Raw genomic sequence first — 26,876 nt, 5'->3', positions numbered from 1 at the left:
GCTTTTTACGCTACAATAAATATAATTTGTTTAAAGGATCAGTTTCTGTTTCTTTTTACATAAGATTTTCTTCACTAGCACTTCCCATGTCAGAACATTACTGTAAGCCTCTTTCCTTCATTGTTGCCTATCACAAAGTTAATTGTTTATATAATGGGAGTATAATTATCAGGACACTTCCCATGTTTGTGCAAATTTTAAATTATTATACATTTAATAGAATGGGAGTATAATTAGATTTTTATGACATTAAAAAAAGTAAATAATTACATCACAACAAATATAACACCACTTGAATTTTTTTTTTTTTTTTTCCTTTTGATCTGTATAGAAATAGCAACTCATATAGGAGATCGCTTTTCATTAAAGAAAAAGAACAAGAGAACTTTAATCTCATGTAAAATAATAAAAAAAAAAACAATTAAAAAAAAAAGACAGATTTGCAAGAACTAAGGTTAACGTTTTAACATTATGAAAATATAGAGTTTAGTGGGTCCAAGTCCAGCTAAAATGTTTTTCCAAATTACATACATTAATAAAATAAAAAAAAAAAAAAAAAAAAAGATATGAAAAAAAAAAAAAGTTAATGGATTTTATATATATTGCCCTGAATATACTCGGAGCTGTTTCAAGTTTTCTTGCTCTTCTTTCTACCTCTCTCCCCCCTTTTGTTTTTCTTGGATTTGCTATTTCCCTTCCCCTTTTGATCTACATTATGGTTGCTGCCTTGAATTTGAGAATCAACATTAGCCTGCAAAGCCTCAATTTTGCTCTTACCAGACTTGCTGCCATTATCTTCCTCATCACCTTCGCCATCCAATGCAATTCTGATCTTTGAAGCCTCTCCTTTTAATTTCTCATCTTTCTTTGAGAACATTTGAATCAGGAAAGGTTCCATGCTTGGCCTTCTTGACTGCAACTTGTTGACAAGTTCTCCAATTGCTGAGTTGTCATTCCGAAGTTTCACCTCACTGAACAGAAAGAGATAATTATAGTCTAATGCATGCAAAATTATAGCTTTCATATTAAAAGTGAAAAAATAGACAAGGGTATTGGAAAGTGAAAAGTATTTTAGGCAGGGAAGTGAAAACTTGAAAAATATAGTCAAATACCATATTGTCGCGTTTGAATTCACATTACATTGTACTTGAATACTTTATATAGAATATGCAAATATATACACTAGCAAAAATTCATAATAATCCAAAAATGAATTCAAAAATACAGTTTAAACAGAAAAACACAACATAAAAAACAAAAAGTCACAAGCAAGTCATGTGGCACCATCTATGGCAGTATAGCCACAGATGGTGTACATACCTAGCACTGCTCTGGATATTACCATCTAGCCTTATTTTACCCAGCAGCAATGAGGAACATTCAACTATTTAGAGCCAAAAGGACTGCTTGTATTAAATTGAGCAGTACATTTCTAGGCCACTTCAAGATTTGCCTATGGTGAATGGAAAAGGAAGGAAAAATAATACTATTGACAGTTAGGAATTGGGAGAATGTACAAGAGTTTAGATTTACCTCACATCTAATGCAGCATTTAATTGTTTCAATTCATCAAGCATGTTTACAGCTTCTCTAAACAGACTTTCATTTTCACCATCAGGGTTACTCAATATCCCATGACCACTTAAAAGTTGAATAGTTTTCTCTATGTCTTCCTGAAAGATAAAATCACAAGAAGATAAGCCTGAATATAATAAAATGTAAGCAGAGAGAAAAGAATTTGACATTACCTTCACTTTTGGATCATTTATTAAATGTTTTTCTGATTTTAAACTTTCAAATAGTTCCCAACTATGGCCAAGGGTCAAAGAATGGGTAACATCAGATTTTGCTTTTATGTTTGAATTCCTGTCTGCAGCAAAATTGATAACAGAAGATGAACTGGTGGTGCCCACATCAACTGATCCTTTGTTGTCTACAGAATTTTCATTTCTCTTTGGAAATAAGTCTCTAAATATATCCTCAATGCTCTGATTGGCCTTCACATACACAAAAATAGCATCCGGGCCAAATTTTCTTGGATAACTTTTACCCAAACTGACAATTACCAGATTATTGTCAATCTTCTTAAATGCTTCAGCTAACACATTTACATCCAGAGTAAGAGAATTACGCTTCCTTCTTTTCTTAAGAACATTACCAAATTCCCGAGGTAATTGTTCTGTTATGTCGTTCCTTCCCAGCAAGTCATGAAGCATGTTTTCGCACCAACCAAAATTCAAAAAAAGCAAACATATTATCACAATCAATCTCAACATGACAATTGCATAGCCGTCCTTCATATTACTGTGACATTTTCTGATCCACTCCATTGTATCTTTCTTATTATAAAGAAACTGATGGATGATGTCAACTATACCTTTTAGCATACCTTCTATAGATTGTGGGGCTTGTTCCACTAATCTAGAAGTTTGGTTGCCATTGCCTTCCTCATAGATAAGCCATTCAACAAAAGAAGATTTTGTAGTGAGGAAGTATCCATGGAAGCAAGATAACAAAATCAGTTGGCGCTCAACAAGGTATAAGAAACAACCTGGTGAGATGTAGTCATATTCTTTACGCCAGTTGGCACTGTAAGCATCCACCAGAGCTTCCTGCAGAACCCACTTGAGAGACAGCTCTCCACGTACAATGTTATTGCTTGCGTCATTCCTGCAGAGATCCTTAATCAAATTGTTCCAAGAATAATTCCATTCTAATCCACCCATGATTTTCTCATATAATTCATTACATAGCTTACCAGAACCAAGAATCACTAATACTATCTTTCCAAGTTGCCCATAAGACAGCTTACTCTTCAAGCTAACATTTTCAAAAATCATTTCTTTGAAGAGATTTCTGAAAGTCTCAGTTCTTCGGAAAGAAATCATATTCTGTTTCAATGATTCTCTACAGTCTAGAGGATAAATGCAGGCAAAGGATTGTTCAACTGACATGCTGATTAATTTCTGCAGCTTATTTTTATCACCATAATGTCCGTCGAGAAACTTGGAATTCAAAAGAAAATTTGAGACCTCATAGATATGAGAAAGAGACCTGCTTTGGCAGAAGAGAGAAAATGAATTCTTAACTGAGAATTTATATAGGGATTCAAAATTAGTCAAAACCTTCATGCCAACAGATATTAATTCAGAAGACCAATAACTACGAGAAGCAGAGATAAACTGGCGAATATCTACATAGCTGAGCTTTCCAATCCTTTTTATATATCTGCTGTCTATTTCTCTCAACCATTCTGCATCAGAGTTTATAAGGACATATATGGCATTTAGATTATTTAAATGTCTTTGCACACCCAAATAATTCAAGCAGAATTCTCCATAACTTGCATATTCACTCAGATCGTGAGTTTCAAGGCATTCGAGATACTCAAATACATGAACAATCTTAGCCTTCCAAAATATCCAGGAGTACATCAGAGTTTCAATGGAAACCTCATCTTCTGATAGTCTCTCTTCCAACAAGTTTTCTAGATCAAGAACCAATTCATTTTCCCACACATACTTTGAGCTATTTACTTGAAAATGGGCATCAAGAATCTTTCGAGCTGATAACATTTCACCTCTGATACTCTTAAGTCTCTGAGAAGCATTCAGATGTTGTTTCATCATGGACAAGTTACCTAGATCATGCAACAAAATTTCAGATTCCAGACATACAAGCTCATAAAATTGGCTTGACTCGGTCTCTGCAAATGACTTTGCCTTTGCCAAGAGCTCTTCCTGTTGTGGAAAACGCTTTAAAGGCCAGCCTTTGCTCCCAGATGACCACAGAGAATTCGCAAACACATAACATATAATAAGCATAGCTGCACGCTTAAGATCTCCAGCCCTTCCAAGTAGATCAGCCTCAAGTAGAAGTTCACCTTTCAACTTTGCAATCTTTGCTGCCTCCATAAAGTTGCCTGATTCTTCTTCCAGTGACAGAAGCTCATCAAGGCACTCTAAAGCATTCAAGAAAGTTCGAATTGAGTCCATAGAATCAAAGGTTCTAACATATCTCATCATGGCTCTATTATCATTGAGCTTATGATAATGAAGAGCACATTTCTCCAGAAACTCTTGTTCAATTTTGGCCATTTCTTTGCTTCTTTTAACCATATAATGATCCTCAGTCACTTGTTTCCAGCATTGAATATATTGCAAGCCCATGTCAAAGAGTTCTCCTTTCAAACATGCAGACAAGCAGTCTGAGAAATGGTTACCTGTAGCATATACTTCTGCTGCAAGCTTATAACATCCAGCAAGACTGAAACATTCTCCAGCTCTTTCAATAGCAGATTCCCCACATTGCAAATAAATTTGACCTACAATGGAAATAAGTTAAGAAGTAGAATGCCTATGAATATCAGAATGGTACATAATGATTATTTGTCAAGATCTTAGTGATAAACTGCAGTTTCAGGACAAGAGCATGATTATTTGTTAATTTTACCTGCCCGCTCATACTGCTTTAAAATAAAAAAGCATTCTGCGGCAAGCTCCACCTTGCCAATGGATTCGAAAATTTCAGCAGCCTGCCCACGGGCTACAGAAGCCTCTTCAGGGTTTGAAGCATGCATTCTGTCTGCAGTTGCTTTAAGCCCAGCAGCCTTGGCTACTTTTTCACCATATGTATCTCCTGCTCTTTCAAAACACATTGTTGCCATCTCATAGTTACCCTCACGTAAAAGCTGTGTGCCAGAATGAAAAGATAGATAAAAGTTACACTTACTCAGATAGATCAGAAAGACAGTGTCCTTATCCATAAAAGAAACACCTGATGGCAACTAATATTATAGTTAGATGAAGGGGAAAACATTGTACTCAACACCTACAAGTATAGGCTCTCAAATTTGCATAAATTTAGTGGACAAGTTCATTTACATCAATCTGAAAAATCTCCCATCATTATGACCAACATTATCAAGCAGCTTTCGCATAAAATGAATTATCTAGTACTAAGAACATTAATTACAACAACAACTACGCTAGCTATAAGTGATTCAGATAAAAATCACAGAAACAAGATGCAGCTACCTTGTAACCCCTGGACTTCCACTCTTCTGGACTGCTGCTAACTTGCATTGCTTGTGCAAGTGAGTCATCCAGTGTCCTGACTTGGATAAGGGCTTTCATCTTCCAGTAATCAAACATTGGTTTGGCAAACTCTTCTAAATTCTCACAAATCCATAGTCTTTGTCTTGTACGAGTGATTGCAACATATAACTGCTTCAACTCAGAGCATAAGACATTGTGTTTTGCCATATTGAAAACAGGAGAGGACTCATCAAGTAAATTTTGCTCCTTCATGTACTCATAGACAACTCTCCATTTATTTCTTAGAGGTGATGAGCCGAAAAAGTTGTACAACAGTACATCCTACAAAAGATAACATTACAAATTATAAAGTAGATAACAAATAGGACATAAGTTAAGGAATTTTGAATATTTCATAAGAAAATGATTACTCAGCGCTGAGTGTAACACAGTTTAGTTTGTATCAATATGACCAACGACAAGTAGAAAGCCACTTCTCTCTTTCAATTAGGGAAAGGGTTTTGTTTATTTGTGACAATAAATAGTAAACAATGAACAGATCTCCTCCAAAAGAAGACGAAAATAGATGAGAGTGAACAAGGTCAAATAATCATTAGCTCTATGTTTGATAAGCTGTAATGAGATAAAGAGCACCATAGCAATTCTATTCACTTTTTCATTATGTTACATTTTATTCTGGTCCAAGAAATATTACCTTGGAAAAATCCTACAATAGTTGATCGATAACTGAATTATCAAAACAATACATTATGATTTCAGGACATACAAAAGCAAAAAGTATAATTCAAAACAAGAACTCAAAATGCCAAATGATTGGAAACAGAATAAGCAAATCCTCTAACAGAATTAACAAGTAAAATAGGAAAAAAAAAAAGAAAAAAACTAATACTGACCTGAAACTCTAGGCCCTTGCACTCCATTATAGTCAAGACAAGGGCTTGTTTCCCAACAAAGTCATACACTTCTTTCTTTGCCGAATCATCACGTACTAATATGACTTGTTCTGCTCCAAACCCAACAAAATTGGTCCCTTCCTTCCCACTGCTCCCAAATATAGTCACAATTGCATTTTCATCATTTGTCGCTTCAAGCCAAATTGGGGCTTCACCAAATATAAGACTAGTTTCATGGCTTAAAATATCAACAAATGAAGGGAAAAAACGATAAAGAAGGTCAATAACACTTTGAGCTAACTTGAGAATACCAGCATGGGTACGAAAGTTCTGGCTCAAATGAAAAATTTTAGATACTTGACCTTTCTCCTTTCTTCCGTCATATCCTTCACTTTTTGATCCTAAAACAAATTCATTGTAGAACAGAGATCGTATGTCTTCAAACCTAAAATCAATGCCCCTTGCAATGGTTTGTGCTGTGTCACCAGAAAAAATGAAGCCCTCAGTAACATTTCTGCAAATGTGCTTGAAAAGAGCAATCTGTCTCATTGTAAGATCTTGAACTTCATCAATATAGACAAAATCCATTATGTCACCCTCATATTTTCCATTGCTAAGCCTCAGATGAAGATCAATCACAAAATCAGCTGTATCAAAATCTCCATTTGCTATCTTCATCTTTTCATAATCTTCATAAATGTCATATATCATTTCTCTCTTCTCCCTACTTAAAGTCGACAGACGACCCTCAGAACGAGTAACATAATCTTTTCTCGCAAGTCTACCGTCACAAGATTCACTTGATTGCAAACCTCCTTTTATGTGAGACATTATCTCAGTAAAGACTCTAGATGAGTCGAGCTTCTTTGTCATTTGTGTATTGAAACGAGGCCAATAAATTGAACAGAACTTATCATAGTTAACTTCCCTTGTTGTTATGAAAGTTTGTAAGGCAATGGATTCCAGACTTCCCATTTTTCCATGTAAAAACTGCCTCACATCAGGAAATCTTTCAAAATATGAATTGCCTATTGTTCCATCAAGCATCATCAAAAATTTGTGGAAAGTTATAGTAAGAGGATATAAATTGGAAGGAATATCAATAAAAGAATCAGGGATGTCCTTGAACTGTGCTATACCATCAATATCTTCCATATCAACAGAATTGCTTTCTGCCATATATTTTCCCCCCGATCCAAAGCTGTACGCATACAATAAAGCTTTTGTAACAAAACAAATCGCCATGTAAAAAACTTCTTCATGTATTCACAGGCAACTAACCTATGTAAGAATTTCATCAATCTAGATGTCTTAAAAAGTGAATACAGAAATGTATAGAATCTCTTGTAAATATTAGATGAAATTTTAGACATTTCTGCATTCTGAAATCTTAGACAACCAATTAGTCATGGTAGAGAAAAGAAAGATATATATAAGAAGAGATTGACACATCTAACAAATATAGAAATGTCTAAGTTTTCATCTAATATTTACAAGAGATTCTATACAGAAACAGTATCAAGCACATCCACGAAATAAAGAAATGCAAACTCCTATTTTGAAAGTATTTGTTCTACTAGTTAAATATGTTTACGCACCTTTTCAGCTGTGAAACATGATGTTTTACAGCATAACAAAGTTTAGAACTGACTGTCACAAAAAGCTGGTGCAAGACGTTCTTATTATCTTCTCTAACACCGTCCTCAACCTTTTTTACATCATCAGAAACATTGTTTCTCCAGAAGGCATCCTTTGACAAATTGCCAATGTCTTCACCAAATCCTTCAGTTGCCATATGGAACTGTTGCTCTTTCTGAAACAACTTCATTGTTAAAACAGTTGTTTTCCCAGTCCCTGACCGTCCTAGAATAAAAGTAGTTCTTTCGAACACAATTACTTCCAACTCTTCATCTGTCACTTCAAAAGGGAGTTCTAATTCTTTACCCTCACGGTCAGAAAGCAAGTGTTTCACAACTCCAGATGACAAGGAGTAGAATTTCATTAGCAACAAACTATCACTCACTTTGGAGTTTTCCACATAGCATCTAGAATCAGAAGCACCAAAATTTGAATCATTCCCTGCTTCATTGTTGATAGGACTCTTATAACGGACAATATCAAATGAGGTTGACCAAACTTTGGGAACTTCCAAGTCTCTAGACAAAACAAAACAAAAATAACACAATATAAGGAAATAATGCTTATTTGGTTTGCTCAGAAAGGAGTTCACATAGATCAAGGAAAATGACTGCAGGTTGAATTTAATGCCAACAAAAACATACCCTTCCAAACATTTCGCATTGCAACAACTGATGAAATCATCTGTGTGTCTTTCAAAGATCCCACTGAGACGTTTAACCAAACTCGGAATATCTTCCAAAGGTAATATATCCCAGACCTTCAGAACTTGAATGTATTTTACTTCTTCCTTCACTATATCAACTGAACAGATCACATACAGTTCTTCAACCTTGAACTGTTTCAAGATTTGAGAAGAGCTTTCACAAGTTAAATCCACATTTCTTTTCTTAGGACGCCATCCACTAGAAAGTCTTAGCAGAAGGTTCAAAACAGAAGTCTTTGTCCTTTTTGCTCTCAGCTTTCCAAATGATCTTCTAAAGTATTCACTGAAAAGAACCTGGGGATGCAATGAATTGACATGAAAAAAATTTGCTCTGATTAATGCAAAACACATGGATGTTGGAGATGAGATTACACAATAGGAAAAATGTGAGGAATAGAATAGGTTTGACTACAGGTAAGTACCTTCCACCTGGCACATTTGAAAAGCACACTATTTCCATTAAGCAAATCATCAAGTTGATCAAACTCTTTCTTGACTTCTAGAATGGCTTTAGCCAATTCTTTATTTTCATCAGCATTAAAGAAACATTGACGATGTTTTGCATCATGAATTAGCATTTCCCAGATAGATCTACTTCTAACAAGTGTTCTTTCATCCCCTAAAATCCAAAGGCAATGCCTGAATGGACAAAAAAATGCTAAGATATTCAGTAACATACACTACACTCACTACCATTTCAAATTAGCATTTTTAGTCCTAAAACTATTATTAATGAAACAAGTTAAGAGTTTGAGGGAGCATATTTTTCATAATAGAACAATTAAAATACTGAAGTGCAACTAAATTTTAAAATTTCAATGACTTAAGTGGATTTCAATTTAAATTGTCTTGAGTGTAAATTGCAAAGATAAAATCTATAATTTTACAATCAAGGACTAAAGTGCAGAATTGTTAACAAACCAAAACAATCAAAATATCTATTTTGAGAAGCTTAACCAGGGAGAAAATGAATACCAGTTAAATGCTTTTTATTGACAGTTATTATTAGAACTAATAAAGAGAAAGGTAGAAGAAAAAGAGTTGATCTGAAGTGATACCTAGCCCTTGTAAGAGAAACATTAACTCTTCGAGGGTCAGACACAAACCCAATACCACCACTACTATTTGATCTCACTGTTGATATTATTACAATATCTTCCTCACCACCTTGGAATCCATCTATTGACTGGACTTTCACTGAAAAGCCATCAACTTTTTCATACTTGGAACTAAGTCTGTCTTGAATTGCAGCTACCTGAGCAGCATAGGGAGATATAACGCCGATGCTGAGATTCTGTTTTAAGCCATTCCATGCTGTACATAAATAACAGGCAAGGATTCCAAATGAGAATCAATCTAAGACTGACTGCATGTTTTTCAACAGATAAGATATAGTATTAGCACAAAAAAGTTGCATAGAAGCAAAATAAATATTATCAACTTCACGGCATTATTTACTTTTTGTTTTTTTTAAATATGCATTATATCCTTGCTGCACTCTTCGACTTCTCACACAAGATGAATTTCTACATCATTGTCAACTATTTTACTTTGCATGTTTCTCCTTTATTGGATAAAAAAAACATTGAGGTTCCAAATACAAGAAGAAATAATTGGTTAAGGATTAACTGGTTTGGCATATAACCTCATGTAAGAATTTATTTAAGAAATCAGCAAAAATTGGCTGAAGGCATATTTTGCATAAAATATTGAATCCAAAATATCAGAAACAAGAAGAGGATGTTAAATGCCACCTACAATGAGTACCCTTACTTGAATTACCAACTTCTGAAGAAAAAGAAAAAACAAAAACGAAAGGGCATTCAAAACTACTGGTAGATAAAATGAATAGCAGAGTATACAAAACTTGTGACTCGTAGATAATTTTTCCATTTGTTAAAATCAAGCAAATAGCAGGACAATGCTCGCTGCTAGTGATTCAAAAAAGCTCTAGTTTAGTTCATAAATTTACAGAGAATTATAACAAGTAATCAAACTAATTGTTGCATATAACATGGTCATTAAGTTTGTGAAATATTAGGCCATACAGGGAGAGCGAAGTTAGCATTTCAATGCACTGTAAACTATTTCTTAAAATGTCAGTATTAAAAAATGTAATAACAGCATAAGCCAAGCAGGAAAAATATGAATTTTATAAATCACAAATAACAATATCCAAATCAGGATACAAATAAAATATCGGACTCCCAGTTATCATACCTTTGTACAGGCAATGAATTAATTTCAACACAACAGCTGCCTCAGCCATATTTCTTTGGCTACGTCCAACATCATCCACCTCTTCTCTTCCACCAGTTACATTTATGAATGAATAGGGACCAAACATTGGCCCTGGAAGATAACATTTCTCATAACTTCTTGTCTTAACATTTGGTGCATCGATGATCTTATTAGAGTAGAAATTTGAATTTGGGAAGCTACTAATTGATGGATGCATTCTGTACTGCATTTTTAAAAGGTGTTTCGGATGACCTAAGAAGCTCAACCTTTCAAATAAACTTCTTCCAAAGCCAGCTTCATAAGCAAGCTATAGAAAAAAAAAATGACATTAATATAACAAAACAGGAGTTTTTAAAAAAGAAGAAATACAAAAAAGAGAAAAAGAAGAAGAAAAAGTTAGGAATTATATCCGTACATTGCTCTGAACAGTAGCGGGTAACTGGCATTCATCACCAATAAGAATGGCATGTTTAATACCGGGAAGCTGAAGGGGAATTATCGATTCACATTCTTTCAACTGGGCTGCTTCATCAATAACCAATAAGTTCAATGGTTGCATTGCCAATGAATCCAATGAATAGAGTTTATATGAACTAGATGCTGTGCAGAAAATTAAGGAAGCCGTTTGAAAGCAGAATTCCTCTATAGAATACTTGCTCATACCACTTGGAAGCTCAAGTTCACTGAAAGAACTATATAGAGTTTCTAAAGTGGAAAGGCATTTGGTTCTATGCAAGTACAATCGTAATGAAATATCCGCAAAAAATTCAGAAGAATCCCCATCTAACGCCTCCAGTGCAAAAAGCTTCTCAAGTTCTTCAGAACTTACATCATCACGAAAGAGCAAATTTTCAAAAGAGCCCAGTAAAATAACAAGGGTTTTTACACTTTGAATATTATGTTTCAGAATGTAGCTTTCAGGTATATGAGTGCATAAAGTAAGGACACATCTTTTCAGTTGTGATACAGTAGAGCAGAATCTTTCTCTCATGAATTCAAGAAATGATTTATGCTTTCCACTGCAAACATCAGCCCCATTACTGCAACTTTCATCTTTTTTCTTATTTTCCTGATCATAATCCTGCTCTTTGATCAATTCATTTTCCAAGAAAATATAGTACTGACAAACACAATCTTCAAAAAAAATTTTTGTCGCAGTGAAACAGTACCGCCAACCAGTCGAAGGTGCAAAGCACTCTGTAAGCCTCTTAACACGATAATCCAAATATATGTCTTCAATATCTGAGTTGACTTTGAGCCTGTCTTTATGCCCGAATAAAAGAATATTTCCTAGAGAACAAAACAAAGCATCAGTTGCTGAGTCTGTTTCAGAGGATTCTGTCACCAGCTTTAGGACCCTAGAAGCCAATTCTGTTATAGCAACATTGGTTGGGGCACAAATCAGGACCCTACATTTCACCGTTAAGAGGGTAAAGAGAAACATACTAATGGTTTTAGTTTTCCCTGTCCCTGGAGGGCCCCAAATAAGTTCCACAGCAGACCTGTGATTGCACTGCGTTCTACAAAGACAAGCCAAAATTGCCTCAGTTTGAGATTCATTCAATGTAGATGATAGATTCATAACGATATTTTCATCCCAGGTTCCATTGTTCTGCATGGAACAGAGGCTGCAATTTTCCTCGACCTGTTTCATTACATGGAACTCCAATTTAAACCCATTAATATAGGCGGCATTTCAAATACATGCAAGGAAACTACTCAACAATTTTGTTTGGAAAATGAATAAGTAATTACTGAAATGAATAAAACAGATATTTAATCTCACTATACATAAGATATAAAAAGGGTGCTGAAGAGCATCAGTAAGATGATTTATGCACAAGTCTATTGTAACTTTTAATTAAACTTTCAGAATCATTTTCACAACAATTATATTCAATCCCCTTACCATTGAATTATGGCACAGAACTTCCTTAATGATATCCAAATTTCCAAATGTGTGCAATCTATTCCATATTCTTCTGTTAGTGGTCATATTTGTCAAGAAAATCACAACTAAAGATTTCTGCATTTCATCGATAACTCCAATGTCCTTTGATGGCCTGACTTTAAAACGAGTAGATGATGTACTAGCATCCTCAATCTCATCCTCTGGTATATTGGTGACCAGAGCTAAAGTCCATGTCCTTCCCGCCCTTTGCAAATCAGAGACGGTTTCAGGTTTAATGTCTGCCAGAAGAACAACATCTCCAGGCAATGTTTTGTAAAACTCCTTGCCGCGATCGCTGAATCTATTTCTCCAATAATCAATCTTAATATCATAAAACAATGTTTGATTACGCCTGCTCTGAGACAATGAAATAACTTCAGATGTTGGTGCTCTGGAAATAATCTCCATACTTGAATGCAGCCGTGCCCGTGTTTCCTCCAATAAGGGAAGTACATATGATGAAAAATAATGCTTAACCGATTCAAACAAATCTGGAATTGCTGCCACCTATAAAAAATTGAAATATCACCGTATTATGAAAAGATAGAGATGAAATTCTCAAGAGTCAACTGCTGCATTGATGACTGAAAATATGTAGTCTGAATGCCAGCATTGAGATTACACTCCAACAGCATATGATTATCAGATCAAGAAACTGGAGATGAAAGCATCGCCTACACCTTTGGAGAGTTTTAAAAGAAGGGAAGACAAGTATTGACTTCAAAAATGAAATGAACTCGTCAAGCGGATAACATGGATTAATCTAGAATATAACTTTGCAAGACTATTAGTTGTTCTATTCAACAACAAAGAATTTTGTCAAGTTTGCTTGTTACTTTGTTATATATTAATAACATATGAAAACCCTTCAATGATATGCCTGTTTTAACTGTTATTATTGGAAGATAAGCAAATATGCTTGGCATTTTGCATGAGCAATCATTTCTCAAGAAGACGAGAACAAAATACATTTTAAGTGATAGTTAGAAGAAAATTATTGATTAGCTCAACTATCAAATTCTTTCTGAGGCATGAAGCAAACGATACTGTGAAACAACAAATGATGCCAAGTATGCACATCAACTTATTATGACTCAACATACCCAGCTTTATCATCAATCATATGGATAAAAGAATAATAAAACAGTGAAGATCTCGTGATACACCAATTATAGTATGATCTGGTGCACTTCCCCATCCAAGTATAAGTACATTGTGAAACAAGCACCTTGATATCCTAAACCGTCCCAATCCCAGACTTCACTCTATAAAGCATGTAAATCTAATGGAATGAATGAATTTCCGTTGATGGTTTGTTGAATTTTCAGTTAATTACATTGAAAATCAATTCGTTCTACATTGATATACTCTAACAGAATGTACAGGAACAAAACTTATTACTTCTCGTTGATTACATTGCCATTTCATGGCATCATTGGGACCCATCACATTCTACCAAAAATACCAATTTATTTGTTCAGATTGAGTCGGAGCTCCTTCCACATGGCTCTAATCGTTCTAGTAAACTTTTGCAGCACATTCACATGCAGAGAAAGGGAGGGAAGGCAAGAAAAAGCAATCAAAAAACTGAATATTGGGCCACTCCAAGCCCAACCCATCAAGCATATCACCAAATAGAACAGTCATGAAACTGAACAAGACAATAAAAAAAATTAAAATCCAAAAGCTGCACATGATTGTAACAAAAGGAGCGAAAAAACCGAACCTTGAAAAGTTGATCATTGTAAATGTCCTCAAGAGACCAGGAAAACATGGTAGTAATGAAATCACAGTCATTAGGAATTCCTCTATTTTTGCTTGAAGTCTCTACTTCCATCATTTTTATTTGAACTATTTTCCTTGCTCTATTGTCTCCTTAAAACCCACATAAGAAATTTTATTTCTTAGCAATAGAGGAAAGATACAAACAACGAACCCATAGAGTATATTGGTTTTATCATTTAAAACCCATATGAGAAAATGCAATTTCTTTGCCGCAAAGGAAGGAATAAGGAGATTCATGAAAGCAGAAAGTAACTAGTATTCTTTGGTCGTACAAGCACTAGCATGTATAAAAAGAAAGAGATTTGCATTAGCCATTAGCAATAACCCACCTCATCTTCTGTTTTGCTTTTGATCAAAGAAAAAGAGAACGCTTCCGCTGACCCATAGAAGACTTGCTTTCAATTTTTACAAAATATCTTGGTCAAAGGAAAGAAAATATCCGTCTTTCAATTTTCAAACTCTGTCTTCTCTTCCCAATTACCATGCCCAAGCTGAACTTTTTTTGGGGGTAAGCCGAATCGTATTCTATTGAAACTAGATTGAATTAAAGTCGTAAACTTGGAAGTTGTACCAATCAGAATCAGGCTTTAATATTATTGCACACTGATAAATTGTATTCATTTTTGAAAGATAATATGATATGTACATTTGTTCAGGATAATTAAACATTAATTACTAATATATTACTCCCTTGCGAGGAAGGCTACCATTTGTATAACCCGTAATATTATTTCGGCTCATCGAGCCTTGAATCAAAAAAATATATATTACTCTCTTTATCCTAAAAGAAAAAAAAAAAAAAGTTCATCTTTCTATTTTGATCCATCTTAAAATATAGTCCTATTACTTTTTTTATATTATAGATAATCTTTAAATTATTTATTATGTTCTTATTAAGTTTTATCTTATTTTTAATAATCATCATTAATTAATTAATTAATTAATTACTTTTTACAAGTCATCTTCTTTCAAATTCATACTCTCTCTGTCCTATAATATAAATCGTCTAAAGTTTTTACACGAGTATTAAGTAAATAATTAATTCCCTTAAATTTTAGCAAAATCAGGATAATTTGATAAGTAATGATAAAATTATATCTCAAGACATTTATACAATCTACTCAATTAATGGAAAAGATCTATTACTTTTTAAAATATTTATAACACTCATATTTTAGGACAGATTGAGTATGTTATTTAATAAGTAGATTTATTCTTTTCTTTTTTCCCTCTTGAATTTTAAAAGTCATCGATGTTGGTAACTCTCATTAAATGCATTTTACATTTTCCATTTTATACTATCAATATACTCCCTCTATCCCAAAATATAAGTCATTTTCAGTGATTATTTTTCAAAATATAAGTCGGTTTGAGTATTTTAAGAAGTAATAAATTATGTTTTTCCAATGTTACCCTTATTTATATTAGATACAATAAATACTTTCATAAGTAACTATTAGTTTTGAGATAAATAATAATTTGATCAAATTACCATTGGTTTTCTAATAATCTATGCGGATTAATTGTTTTCTTAATTCTTGTGCAAAAATCTTGAGCGACTTTCATTTTGGGATAGAGGGAGTAATTTTTATTATTTCAATATAATAATTGTTCATTTGTTATTTAAGATGTATGTTCCAGATGCTTGTCACATTTGAAATTTCACATCCTTTGAAAAAATCATTAAATTATTTGAGTAAATTAAAAACCATTAAAATGAAATAATAATTATTGAATCAAATGAGAGAAGTATTATAAAAAAAAAAGTAATAATTATGGAATAAAGGTCATTTAACCCTAAATTTGTATAGAAAGAGCAAAAAAACTCATATTTTACATTTTGAGCCAATTTCAACAGCAACTCATACAACATAGGCTAATTTAACCCATTTTGAGCTAGAAAACATGCGTGAAGTCACGTTGTCAAAATCTTTTTTTTTTTTTTTTTTCTTGCGGTTGTTCCTTTTAGCACATATCCTAAATTCTCTTCTCATCTGCAAATTGAAATTCATAAAATCAAAGAATTAGTCAGCAAACCCGTACTTCTATTAATAATTTTCATAGAATTAGTAAATATATATTTCTCATAAAGGATCCAATCCAATAAAAGTAACAAAAACGTCAAAAAAATGACCCAAAAGAAAACCCTAAACACTGCAATAACACAATCCAAGAAAAGCAACAAATTCGAAGAAACTAAAAGAGAGAAAAAAAATAAAGGAAACCACTTTGATTAACCATCTTGTAATATAGTTTTTTATTCCAAAGTTATGTTTCAAAGTTGTATCGAAATTCTCTAACAAAGGATTTCGATGACAATTAGTTGGATTTTTTCAATTAAAAGAAGAAAACGCATGATTAATGTCTTGATGATGGTTACTATATGGATTCGGCGTAAATAACAGAGTATACGTAAAAAAACAAAAAGATTAATAAACAATACTATTTATGCATAGAATTTTGCTTTGGTAATGATTAACAGTGGCCATGGAGAAAAGAAAACTCAAATCAAAAAGATAGGTTGATACAGATAAAGATTTGACAAAAAAAAAAAAAAAAAAGAGAGAGAGAGAAAGAGATTAGGAAAGAGTGTGATTGCCTATTCTTCTTTCATTGTAGAGATGGATAGTTGTGGATTTTGGTGTTTGTGAAATAATTGTGAATTTTAGGGTTTGTGAAAAGGGAAGTTGGTAATTTGCTGGAGTTCAAAGGCTCTATTTCTGCTCAGCATGCGCTTTGACTTATATTTAGATGGATTAAATTGAACTATTTTATGTGAGTTGCTGTTGAAATTGATCAAAAAGTGAAATATCTTTTTGCTCTTTATATGCAAGTTTAGGGCCAAATTGGCGTTTATTCCTTATTGAATCAAATGTGAAAAGTACTATGTAATAGAGGTAGTATATGAATGATGGATTAATGCTCAATTTACCCTCGAACTTGGGCACACATACAATTTGCGAAAAAATAAAAATTTTTTTATACAATTTTCCCTTTCAACTTACACCAAAAGATCAAAATGCCAAATTTTTTAAGAAAAATTTTTTATAGTTTTAACTCATAAAAAATTACTTAAAAATTAAAAATTAGAAAATAAAAATTATTTAAAAATATAATAATTATAAAAATTTACGTTATTTGATTTAAAAATAATTTAACCAGTATTTATTTTGAAAAAAAATTATAAAATTAGAAAAAGATTTGATTTATATTGAAATATTTGGTTAGAAAAAATATTTTTTATTTTTTGGTTGATTATTTTTTTAATTATATTTTATTTAGATCAAATATTTAATTTAATTATTTTTTAATAATGTTTGATTTGTATCAAATAATTTTTTTTTAGGATAAAAATTGTACAATTTGTACTTTTGCTATAAATTTGAGAGGAAATTTTGCACAAAATGTTAATTTTTTTGGCAAATTGTATATTGTGCCCGAGTTTAGGTGACAAATTGAGCCTTATTCTAAATTTATTTATTTTGTCTCTATTAATGGTTTAATCAAATAATATTCTTTTTTTTTATATATATAGATTTAGGGTAACAAAGTTGAGGGATGAAATTATGATTTAGCTGCTTTTATTTATAATGACTGAACACTCGACTTATTATTTAAGAGATCTGAATCCTTTTCACTTAAATCAATCCTGTTGGTATTTCAATATTTAGTTTAACCAAATACATTTCAAACAAAAATTTATAAAAAAATAATTTATTAAAATTACATTATATTATGATTTAAAAAAAATAAATATGGTTTTTTATATATAACTATGATTGAATTTGCATTTTATGTGTTATAGAAAAATAATACGATGATATCTAAAAGGTTTAAAAACTAATTTTATATTTATAATTATATTATTATCTTTTATAAAATTATTTATGATTTTTATAAATTATTTAAAAATTAAAAAAGAATTATTATCTAACTGCCATGCAGTTATCAATCCGGCTGGATATTCCGCCCTAGTTTGAAAACATTGGAGATTTCATTTCACTTTCTCATGCACACGCACGCCCATTCTTAGGGTTGTGCAACTCCGGTGTTGTTATGGTTCTTTAAGAGAGATCGAAACGGAATAAAAAATTCAGTTCTTAATTTTAAGAATCGCAATCAGAACCGAAGGATGAAGAATTAGAATCATACTAAATTAAAATTTCAGTACAATTTTTGGTTTTTCAGTTTCAGTAGTTTTTTTATTTTGGTTTCGGTTTTCCATTAAAAATTATTATATTTAGGGCACATAAATGTTCCTTTATATAAAAATATTATAATATCAAAATAAAATTACAATATATGCTAATTAAGCAAAAGAATCAAATCATACCAGGATAGAAATTAAAAAAATAATGGTCAATATTATATAAATATTTATGAATTATCATATTATTAAAATATTATCTATAATAAGAGATGATATAACTCATCAGATATTATTTTTATGTGGGATAAATAATTTCAATTTATACTACATTTCTATTATTAATAGATAGTACCAACTGATAAAGATTTTATTAATAAAAATCAGTTTTTTAGTTTGCTTCAATTCAATTTGATTCTGATGCGATCTCATTATGTTTCCTTATAAGAACTAGAACCAAAATTAAAAAATAAATTACATTCAGTTCAATACGGTTTAAATCTTATGATATCGATTTTTTAAGTTTCAACTCGATTCAGTAAGGTTCCTCGGTTCGATTCGAATTCCCCCTAAAACCATGCGCAGCTGTATCCCTTATTTTCCACAGTGCTTGACATGGTTTGATGCAGGTCCACGCATCAGAGTCTGAAACCAGTAAGTGGGTTCCGCAAAGCCTAATACGTACCTCCACGTGGCCTCCATTCTTTTCCTTTCCCTCCGTCAATAACTTGTTATTGACAACTTTGCCAATCAAATCAACCCAAGTAAGAATTGAAATTGAATGGTAGTTGTGGTCAAACCGGTCAAACTCCAACAATCTAACCGAAGGAAATAAAAAATGCCGCCATCCGCAAACAACTTCTCCGACGGTCCCGCCGCCGCCGCCTCCGCCGCAACTACATACACAACCATCCCCATCTCCCCAGCCGACGTCATTTCCCGGTCACTTCAGAACTTCACCGCAACCGTTTCACGCCTCCGCCCATGGCCCGAACTCATCGCATCTGGAGCTTTCAACCGCCCGGATTCATTCGCCACTGCGTTAACCCGGCTCCGAATCAACTCCCTCTACTTTCGCATCAACTACGCCATCATCGTCTCCGCCTGCGGCGCCTTATCTCTAATTGGGTCCCCTATTTCCCTGATCCTTTTCGCTTTCATCTTCGCTCTCTGGTTGCTCCTCCACTTTTTCAGAGAAGACCCACTTGTCCTATGGGGCTATCAAGCTAGTGATCGTCTGGTTTTTATAGGTTTGCTTTTGGTCTCACTTTTGGCGATTTGGTTAAGCGGCGGCTTTTGGAGTTTGGTTTTGGGGGTTGCGATAGGGGTTTTGATATGTGGGGCCCAAGCCAGTTTAAGAAACTCTGATGGGTTGTTTCTTGATGAACAAGAAGCTGCTTTTAGACCTTTGATCGGTTCAGTTTCTGGGTCTGGGTCTGGATATGGAGCTGTTTCTGGCTCTGTACCTGATCGTCGTGAATTTACACTTGGATAAAAACTGACGTACTTTTATAACTATAATTGTTTGATTCTTTAATGAACCTTCAGAGTTTGTGTGCTTTTTATTGGATGTACCTGCAAGTTAGTTTTGTTTTTAGACAAAGACTTCACCAGTGAGCTTTGAAATTTTTTGATACTTTTTCCTTCGTTTGTGCTCCAGTTTGTCTGGTTGTTGGGATTTGATTTAGGGGTTGTGATTTGTTTTGCTTTCAAAGTTTGATTTCTTCTTTTTGTTTTCTTGATTCAGCCTAACAACTGTAATTTTTTCAGTTTGAGTTTATAATGCTTTAGCTCATTTCTAATTCTTGTTTCCTTTTTCAATTCAATTTGGTTATGGTATCAAGTAATTCCCAATGCTGGAGATTCTTATAGAATATGGAGCTGTCATTTTAACAATGAACCGAGTTTTTAGCTCAATTGTACCGGAGTCATTTTCAGGTTACAAAGTCGAGTTTGTACTCGAGTCAATTAACCTGAATGGGGGTCTTTGCACATCATTCAGATTCAGACAAACGAGTTTACCATCCTCAACTACCAGTTCTCCTTTGTTTTTTCTGGCTGTCCTTCTCGCTCACCATAAATGACCCTTTACTTTTTTTTATTGAAAATCAGCCGGTATTCGGTACAGCCGATTAATCCACATTCAGGCACTATAGAGTCTCGTGAGGCGAGACCTCCTAACTCAGTTTTTTCCATTCATAACACTGCCTAATTCAGTTTTTTCCATTCATAACATTGTCGTTCGAACCCTAGACTACTATCACTTTCATTTAGTAAGATATTTGAATCTCCTTTGCAATAAGTAAATGACCCTTTACTTTGGTTGGTAATATGCAAATTTTTGTTTTTATGCCAATATCTGGTATCTTCCTCATTAGAGTTCAAAGAATCAAGGAACTTTACACATTTTAACATTTTGTCTTACAATTATCATAAATGAAATGTCATCAAATTGATAGTTTTTTTGAACTTGAAGTGGTCATGTGCTAAGGGAGAAACAATAAGCAGAAAACTTATGATTATATATTCTAACTGAAAATGATTACAATGTAACAAAACTGGTTACTCTAGATGCTTTAAGAAAACTATCATATCTTGCTTCTCATCCTTACTAACTTTGCTAGCGTTTCTTGCGCAGCCAAGGTTTGAGCGTGGCTGTGCCCAAGCATCACTGTCCGGATACTTATACAAGTCCTGCATAATTTTTCGCCACTATCAAAATGCCCTCCTCTTAGCAGCAACTTTGCTCTAGTTTCAAGTAAGGTAGCCTTCAGCAGTGTCACATCTTGCCACACATATTCATCCACTCTTTGATGACCTTGTATTTTCTTCTTCCAACAAAGTGAATCGTGGCACCAGTCTTGAATCTGTGATACGAATGACTTTTCCACTTCTTCAAGAACATTAGTGCACACTTTAAGAAGCTCTAGTGCTGAATTACATCTTGAGAAGGTTGTGAAGGCTCTAATTGCTAGTGGTATTGCGGTCTTCTTAATGTACAAAACCATATCAATTGCCTTCAGTTGGACAAGTGGGGGTTCGGATTTGAATCCGAAAACAAGGAATGCAGATGCCCATAGATGATCAGCGTTTATTAATGGGTTACCAATTTTTCTCACAGCCTGCAGTGTGGCCTTTGCAGCTGATAAACCTTCTTTTCTTCTTGCAAAAACTTGAGTTGTGGGGTGAAACTGAATCCAGCAACCAGGTTGTCTGTTGGCTCTTCGCACTAGTCCTAGTTTAATAAGAAGAATGGCTGGATCCTCTTCACTTTGGGGTGCTAATCCACAACCAGAGCAGCAGGTGAATGGAAGGCGTACACATTTTGTCCATTTTTTGAATCTATTTCCAATTGCAGACATATCCTTAGCTGCTGTTGCTAGCAAAGTTGCAGAAATGGGTGCTGGAGCAAACCAAGCACCAACAAGAAGCATTCTTGAGGCAAGAATGTCTTTTGTCTCATTGCTTTGCTGCAAGACAATGAGACAGAATTCTAGAAGCTTCATTAGAAAAGGATGATTTTTACAGTATTGCTCATCATTTATGCTCATATAGGAATATGCAGAACCATCTTTCAGCGAAACTTGATTCACAGCTTCGAAAAGTGCAGATGGAGAAATCGATAGCTCTGAAAGAAGTGATCCAATTACCCACAAACCAAAACTCAACCTTCCCAATTTCTCATCAAATTTCTGAAGAAATTCTAACTCCTCACTTGAGTATTCCTTTCTTTTTCTGCCTCTCATTAAGACCATTGCATCTGATAATGACAATGGCGGAAGCTGCATCATATCAAAATTCATTACTTTAGGTAGTCTGGTTGTGATAATCACATGTGACCCTCCAGTGTTTCTTGGAATCAAATCATATAAATCCTTTCCTTCCCACCATTCTGTTTCTGTTTCAAGATTATCAATAATTAGCAAATATGGCACGTCTCGAAACAATTCCCTTTTAATTCTATTGAATGCTTCAAATTCTTGCTCTTCAAAGCTTCTAATTCTCTCTCTTTCCTTTTCGCCATCAGCGCTCACATCCAAACCCAAATTGAGTGAGAGATTCAGTATGTTCTGTCTGAAATATCGAGCTTCGCCACCAACCCATAAGACCATTTTATATCTCTGAGAATATCTATAAGCAAATTCAAGTGCAAGCTCTGTCTTTCCAATGCCTGCAACCCCATTTATACAAAACACACTGCTGCCACTTAAACCCTTGTAATTCCCACTTTTAGATTTCTTGTACTTTGATCTCTTCAATGAATTCCTTCCCATTACTGGTTCAACCCAAGCCTCCAATGATGGTTCTTTGTATTTCCCGCCCAGCTCCAAATTAATGTATCTCCCTCCTTGATAACTGACTGTCTCACTTTCTTCACTTGCAAGTCCTTCAGATTGCCCACTGGATTCTCCTTTTATAATTGGAATAGAACACTTCTGTTCAGGACTATCTACACAACCAAACAAAGCAGTTTCAATCTCCATTATCTCTTTTTCTCTACCTACAAAAAATCTGTTTCGTGGAAATGGATGCTCTTCAAATCCTTCTACTACATCTTTCTCAGCTACACTTTTTCGCCCGAGCTTAGCTCTTAATAGCCCAGCAGTTTTAGCTACACAGCTTCTCCAGTTCCCTTCATTTGCTTCCAGCTTAAACTCATGGGACTTTAATAGTCCATCAATTGCTTCTTTGCACTCTTTATCAATTGAATGACAGTAAAGAAGACCCATGATTTCAGAAAGCTCCGTGTCAAAGAAAAGTGGTATCAAATTCTTCTTCTGAGCAAAGAATCTGATCTCTTCTAAGCTCAGATGGTTAAGAAAGCTTGAGTTAGTAACTACCGCAACTCCATAAGTAACTGAGCAGATAACTCTGTCCGCAATCTCTTGGCTTTGATCAGAATACTTAGCTCTATCAGCAGCAAAACAAGCAATGCCCTGAAGCTCCAGTTCAGATTTAAGCCATTTACAGAAACGAATAAGATTAGGATTCTGGCCATGGAATCCAATATAAACATCACAGCTTCTTAATTTGGCATTGGAGGCTGGTGAAACGGATCCTTTAAATGAAATGCGAGGGACAGGAAATGAGAAGGAGACACGTGGTGGTGCAGGATCTGGAGCTGGAACGCAAGTCGCATATTTCAGCTTTGTATCATTTGGGTCATCAGAATATTCATATTGGTCTGATGGGGGAGTATATGAGCTGCTTGGTATGTCATCCGATTGCGAACCTCGGTATGATGATACCGGTGGTGATGGGTGAGTGATTGGGGTTGATTTATCTTGGTCTTGGGCTTTGGGGGTTACGGCTCTTGGTGATATATATGGTGATTGCAAAGCCGAAACAAATGCTGAAGATGGTGGAGATATAAGGGAAGGAGAGTTATATGGTGATGATTCAATTGAGTTCTTTAAGTTTGGAGAAGGCATATTTGAATTTGAACAAGAAAGAGGAGTTGAGATTCCTTTACCAGTTCTGTTGCTACTGCAAGAAGTTGAAACCTTGATTTTTAGCCCAGTTGGAGGTTCAGGTTCAGGTTCCTGATGAAGTTTACTAGAGAGCGAAGTTTCTCTTTCTTCTTCATCCATGGCTTAAAGGAAAAAAAAAGGTAGATCTTGAATAATTCTTTTTAGAAATCTTAACTTCAAAATATTCTATCCTCCTCTAGAAAGCTGTGGATCCTGTACTTTGACGAAGAAACTCCACTATTATCATCTTCACAAGAAGCATTTTTGGCTGAGATGCTTTAGCTATTTCTCTAATGGATTGGATTCTCCTGCTGCCGTGAAACTGACAGATATACATTTAATTGAGTGAGTTGTTCTGACCAAAAGACTATTGCAGGAAAGAAGATGAATGCAACAGTAAGTAATATGCATACATAAGAAAAAATTTGCATGTGATGTTTGCACATATCACCTGTTATGGTGGGGGCCTCTCAGTCAGAGCCATAAAACTGTTCTTTTCTGCCTTTGAGATTGAATTTGACTGCAAGACTATAAACACATGAGAGAATAGCTCTTTCTTCTCCACACAACACATGAATGCTTGTATATGGGAAGCATAAGCATTCAAGCCATGTTTTTGTTTGTTTTCTGGCTCTGAATTAATAGATGATCGTTAGAACTTGTTTCACTAATTATTAGAAACTAATTATGATACTAACCCAAAAATAAATAAAACCCTTCAAATAATCACCATTGCTGCTTGGAACCCTCTTCAAAAATCAAAATCTCTCTCTTTCTTTCTCTCTCTCATACAAGCTGTGCAGAAGAGGGAATCTAATGTATAGGTTGGATCTGCAATGTCTTTTTGAACTTATATTAGTATTTTTTTTGGAACTTATAATATTAATATTAAGCAAGTGCTTGAAAAGATGTAGAGAGTTAATGGGTAGACATTATTTTATTTAATATTTATCTTGGGCTTAGCTTATTTCTTTTTGTTTTATGTGTTGTACATTATATAATCTATCAATTTTATCTTTTTAATTTACATGGGTTCTCATTTTGTCACAGAAGCCAAAAAAAAAATTGGTCAGAAAGAGCCCAGAGAAAAGGGCATTGGGAGGAGAACCATTATTCAATTTCAGACCTTGTTGATGGTGGTAGTGGGTCTTCAAATTGGCACTGCAATAAATTAATTGATCTTCTATGAAAATGTATGTACTCTTCTGACAAACTTTGATACTATTTTGCTATGGAAATTGGACCAAAGACCAGTCCAACTAAGTATTATTGATTTTCTCAATAGATTGAACATCATAGTTATATGTATACATATATAGCAGTTCTTTTATTTTTTTATCCTTTTGCAATCTTTTTACCTCATTCTTCTATTTTTCACCTAGAAAAACTACTAATATTAAGTTTAGCATTTTTTTTTGAATATATTTTTAATTGTTCTAATCTTTTTACTATGAAAATAAACAATTTCTGATTACTTTTAATCAATATGCTAAACCTTTTTTCTTTAAAAAAAAAAAAAAAAAAAAAAATACAAAAAGATACCTTTTGATTTATATTACTATAGTAGGAGTAGATAGATAGGTTTGGTTGCAATCCACCTTCAATTTAGATTTGTAGATTGCTTATCCTTTAATTACCTTCTCTTTATCCTATTTGAATTTAAAAATTGAGATTATGAGATGATTCTGCTTCAACAGCAATCCTATTCTCTTGTTGCTTAACCTGCATTCAAGTTCTTAACTACAATGCAACCATACCTTTTAGCTACCCTTCCACTTAGCATTATCTTATTTGAATCCATTATTCCATGTGCCTCTATAAAAGTAAAGTTTTACAAAATTCAAAGAATTTGCATTCTTTTTGTTTAATATGTGATTCCACTTGTATATATGTTTTGCTGAACTTTGTTATATTAGTTCAATTCAATTGCCTTTTGGTGTTTAACTAGTTGTTCCAATCATATTCTTACAAGTCAGCTTGTTAGTAACCTGCACTAAGTGCTTTTTAAGTTAAGAGTTTAAATAAGTACATGAGCTGCGCTAGCAATAGCATGAAAGAAATAGAAAAGGTAGCATTATGAGTCTCTTTTTCATTTTATTATTATTATATGTTTATATACATATATGGAACCTCCATCTTAATGCTAAATCATTGGCAGACAAAAGGACCTGTCATTTTCAAACCCATTAGCTTTTATTTATTTATTATTTATATTTTGCAATTATATTACACTTGTCAAAATATTACTACAAGTTTATCTTTCTTCCCTATTGTATGGTCTACGTGTCTTTACGCTTGAACTGGGGCGGCATGATATTCGAACGGTTAAACCATATTTTTTACCCAGAATTTTTTTTAATTGTTTTAATTGTTTGTATTTATCTATAATATTGAATGCGATATAATATTCCAAAGTAATGACAGATATGGTGCATTACTTTATATTTATTTGAAATGATATTATTTATGGATTTCAATTATTATTTTATATTAATTTCAAAATAAATTATTTGAAAATAAATTTAATAATTATTTACTTATTGAATTAAATTAATTTATTATTTATAACATTAGAGCATTAATAATATGATAAGATGATGATTTATCAACTTTTAAATATTTAAAATAAATTAATTTCTGTAGAGACGTTTTTTAGGGTTTTTAATTTTATTTTTCAGAGAAATGAATTTGGTTTTTTAGTTCGCTGGAAATTGAATTTGGAGAGACTTTAGGTTTTGAGTCTCTTTTTCTTCTTTTTTTTTTTTTGGGTATTTTAAACTTCGCAAATAGGTCTTGGTTTTTTGAAATGTATTTTCGTTTTTTCTTGGTAAATTTCGTAAATTTTATTTCGCAAGTATCAGTGGTTAATTCTTTTCCTTTTTTTTTTTTTAATTCTTTAAATATGAAAGGTATTTTGGTGTTTTTGTCTGGAGGTTAAAAAAATGTCAATTCAATCAAAAGGTAAACTTTTAGATTATTTGGCAATT

General features: G+C 33.4%; 2 protein-coding genes and 1 non-coding gene across 5 annotated transcripts; 1 reads left to right on the top strand and 2 right to left on the bottom strand.

Moving 5' to 3' along the window:
• Positions 1-439: 439 nt before the first annotated feature.
• On the bottom strand, positions 440-14,756 carry LOC105635694 (uncharacterized). 2 transcript variants are annotated; one of them, XR_016320915.1, is made up of 15 exons: positions 14,213-14,756; positions 12,445-12,993; positions 10,951-12,180; positions 10,515-10,842; positions 9,353-9,608; positions 8,717-8,933; positions 8,233-8,588; positions 7,549-8,106; positions 7,090-7,151; positions 5,951-6,978; positions 5,037-5,378; positions 4,453-4,690; positions 1,749-4,324; positions 1,534-1,673; positions 440-971 (listed from the first exon to the last, which is right to left on the bottom strand). It is a non-coding gene; the product is annotated as an uncharacterized LOC105635694 (transcript). The 2 variants fall into 2 exon arrangements; XR_016320914.1 differs by having other exon boundaries at positions 5,951-7,151.
• A 4,316-nt stretch (positions 14,757-19,072) lies between these two features.
• On the top strand, positions 19,073-25,225 carry PRA1.G2 (prenylated RAB acceptor 1.G2). Of its 2 annotated transcripts, XM_089721735.1 has the most exons (3): positions 19,073-24,029; positions 24,219-24,285; positions 24,940-25,225. In XM_089721735.1, exon 1 carries the CDS (start codon positions 19,257-19,259, stop codon positions 19,911-19,913), a length of 657 nt encoding a protein of 218 aa, XP_089577861.1. In that variant the 5' UTR covers positions 19,073-19,256; the 3' UTR covers positions 19,914-24,029; positions 24,219-24,285; positions 24,940-25,225. The 2 variants fall into 2 exon arrangements, with proteins under 2 accessions (XP_089577861.1, XP_089577860.1); XM_089721734.1 differs by having other exon boundaries at positions 19,073-24,285.
• Positions 20,920-24,009, bottom strand: LOC149496350 (P-loop containing nucleoside triphosphate hydrolases superfamily protein). Its single transcript, XM_089721733.1, has one exon. It carries the CDS (start codon positions 24,007-24,009, stop codon positions 21,007-21,009), a length of 3,003 nt encoding a protein of 1,000 aa, XP_089577859.1. The 3' UTR covers positions 20,920-21,006.
• Positions 25,226-26,876: the final 1,651 nt, after the last annotated feature.

The sequence above is a fragment of the Jatropha curcas genome, chromosome 5, assembly GCF_041381405.1.
Source record: "Jatropha curcas cultivar XTBG-Jc1 chromosome 5, XTBG_Jcur_1.0, whole genome shotgun sequence".
Taxonomy (NCBI): domain Eukaryota; kingdom Viridiplantae; phylum Streptophyta; class Magnoliopsida; order Malpighiales; family Euphorbiaceae; genus Jatropha; species Jatropha curcas.
The sequence above is the reverse complement of the archived record's forward strand: the minus strand, read 5'-3'. Positions and strand labels throughout refer to the sequence as shown.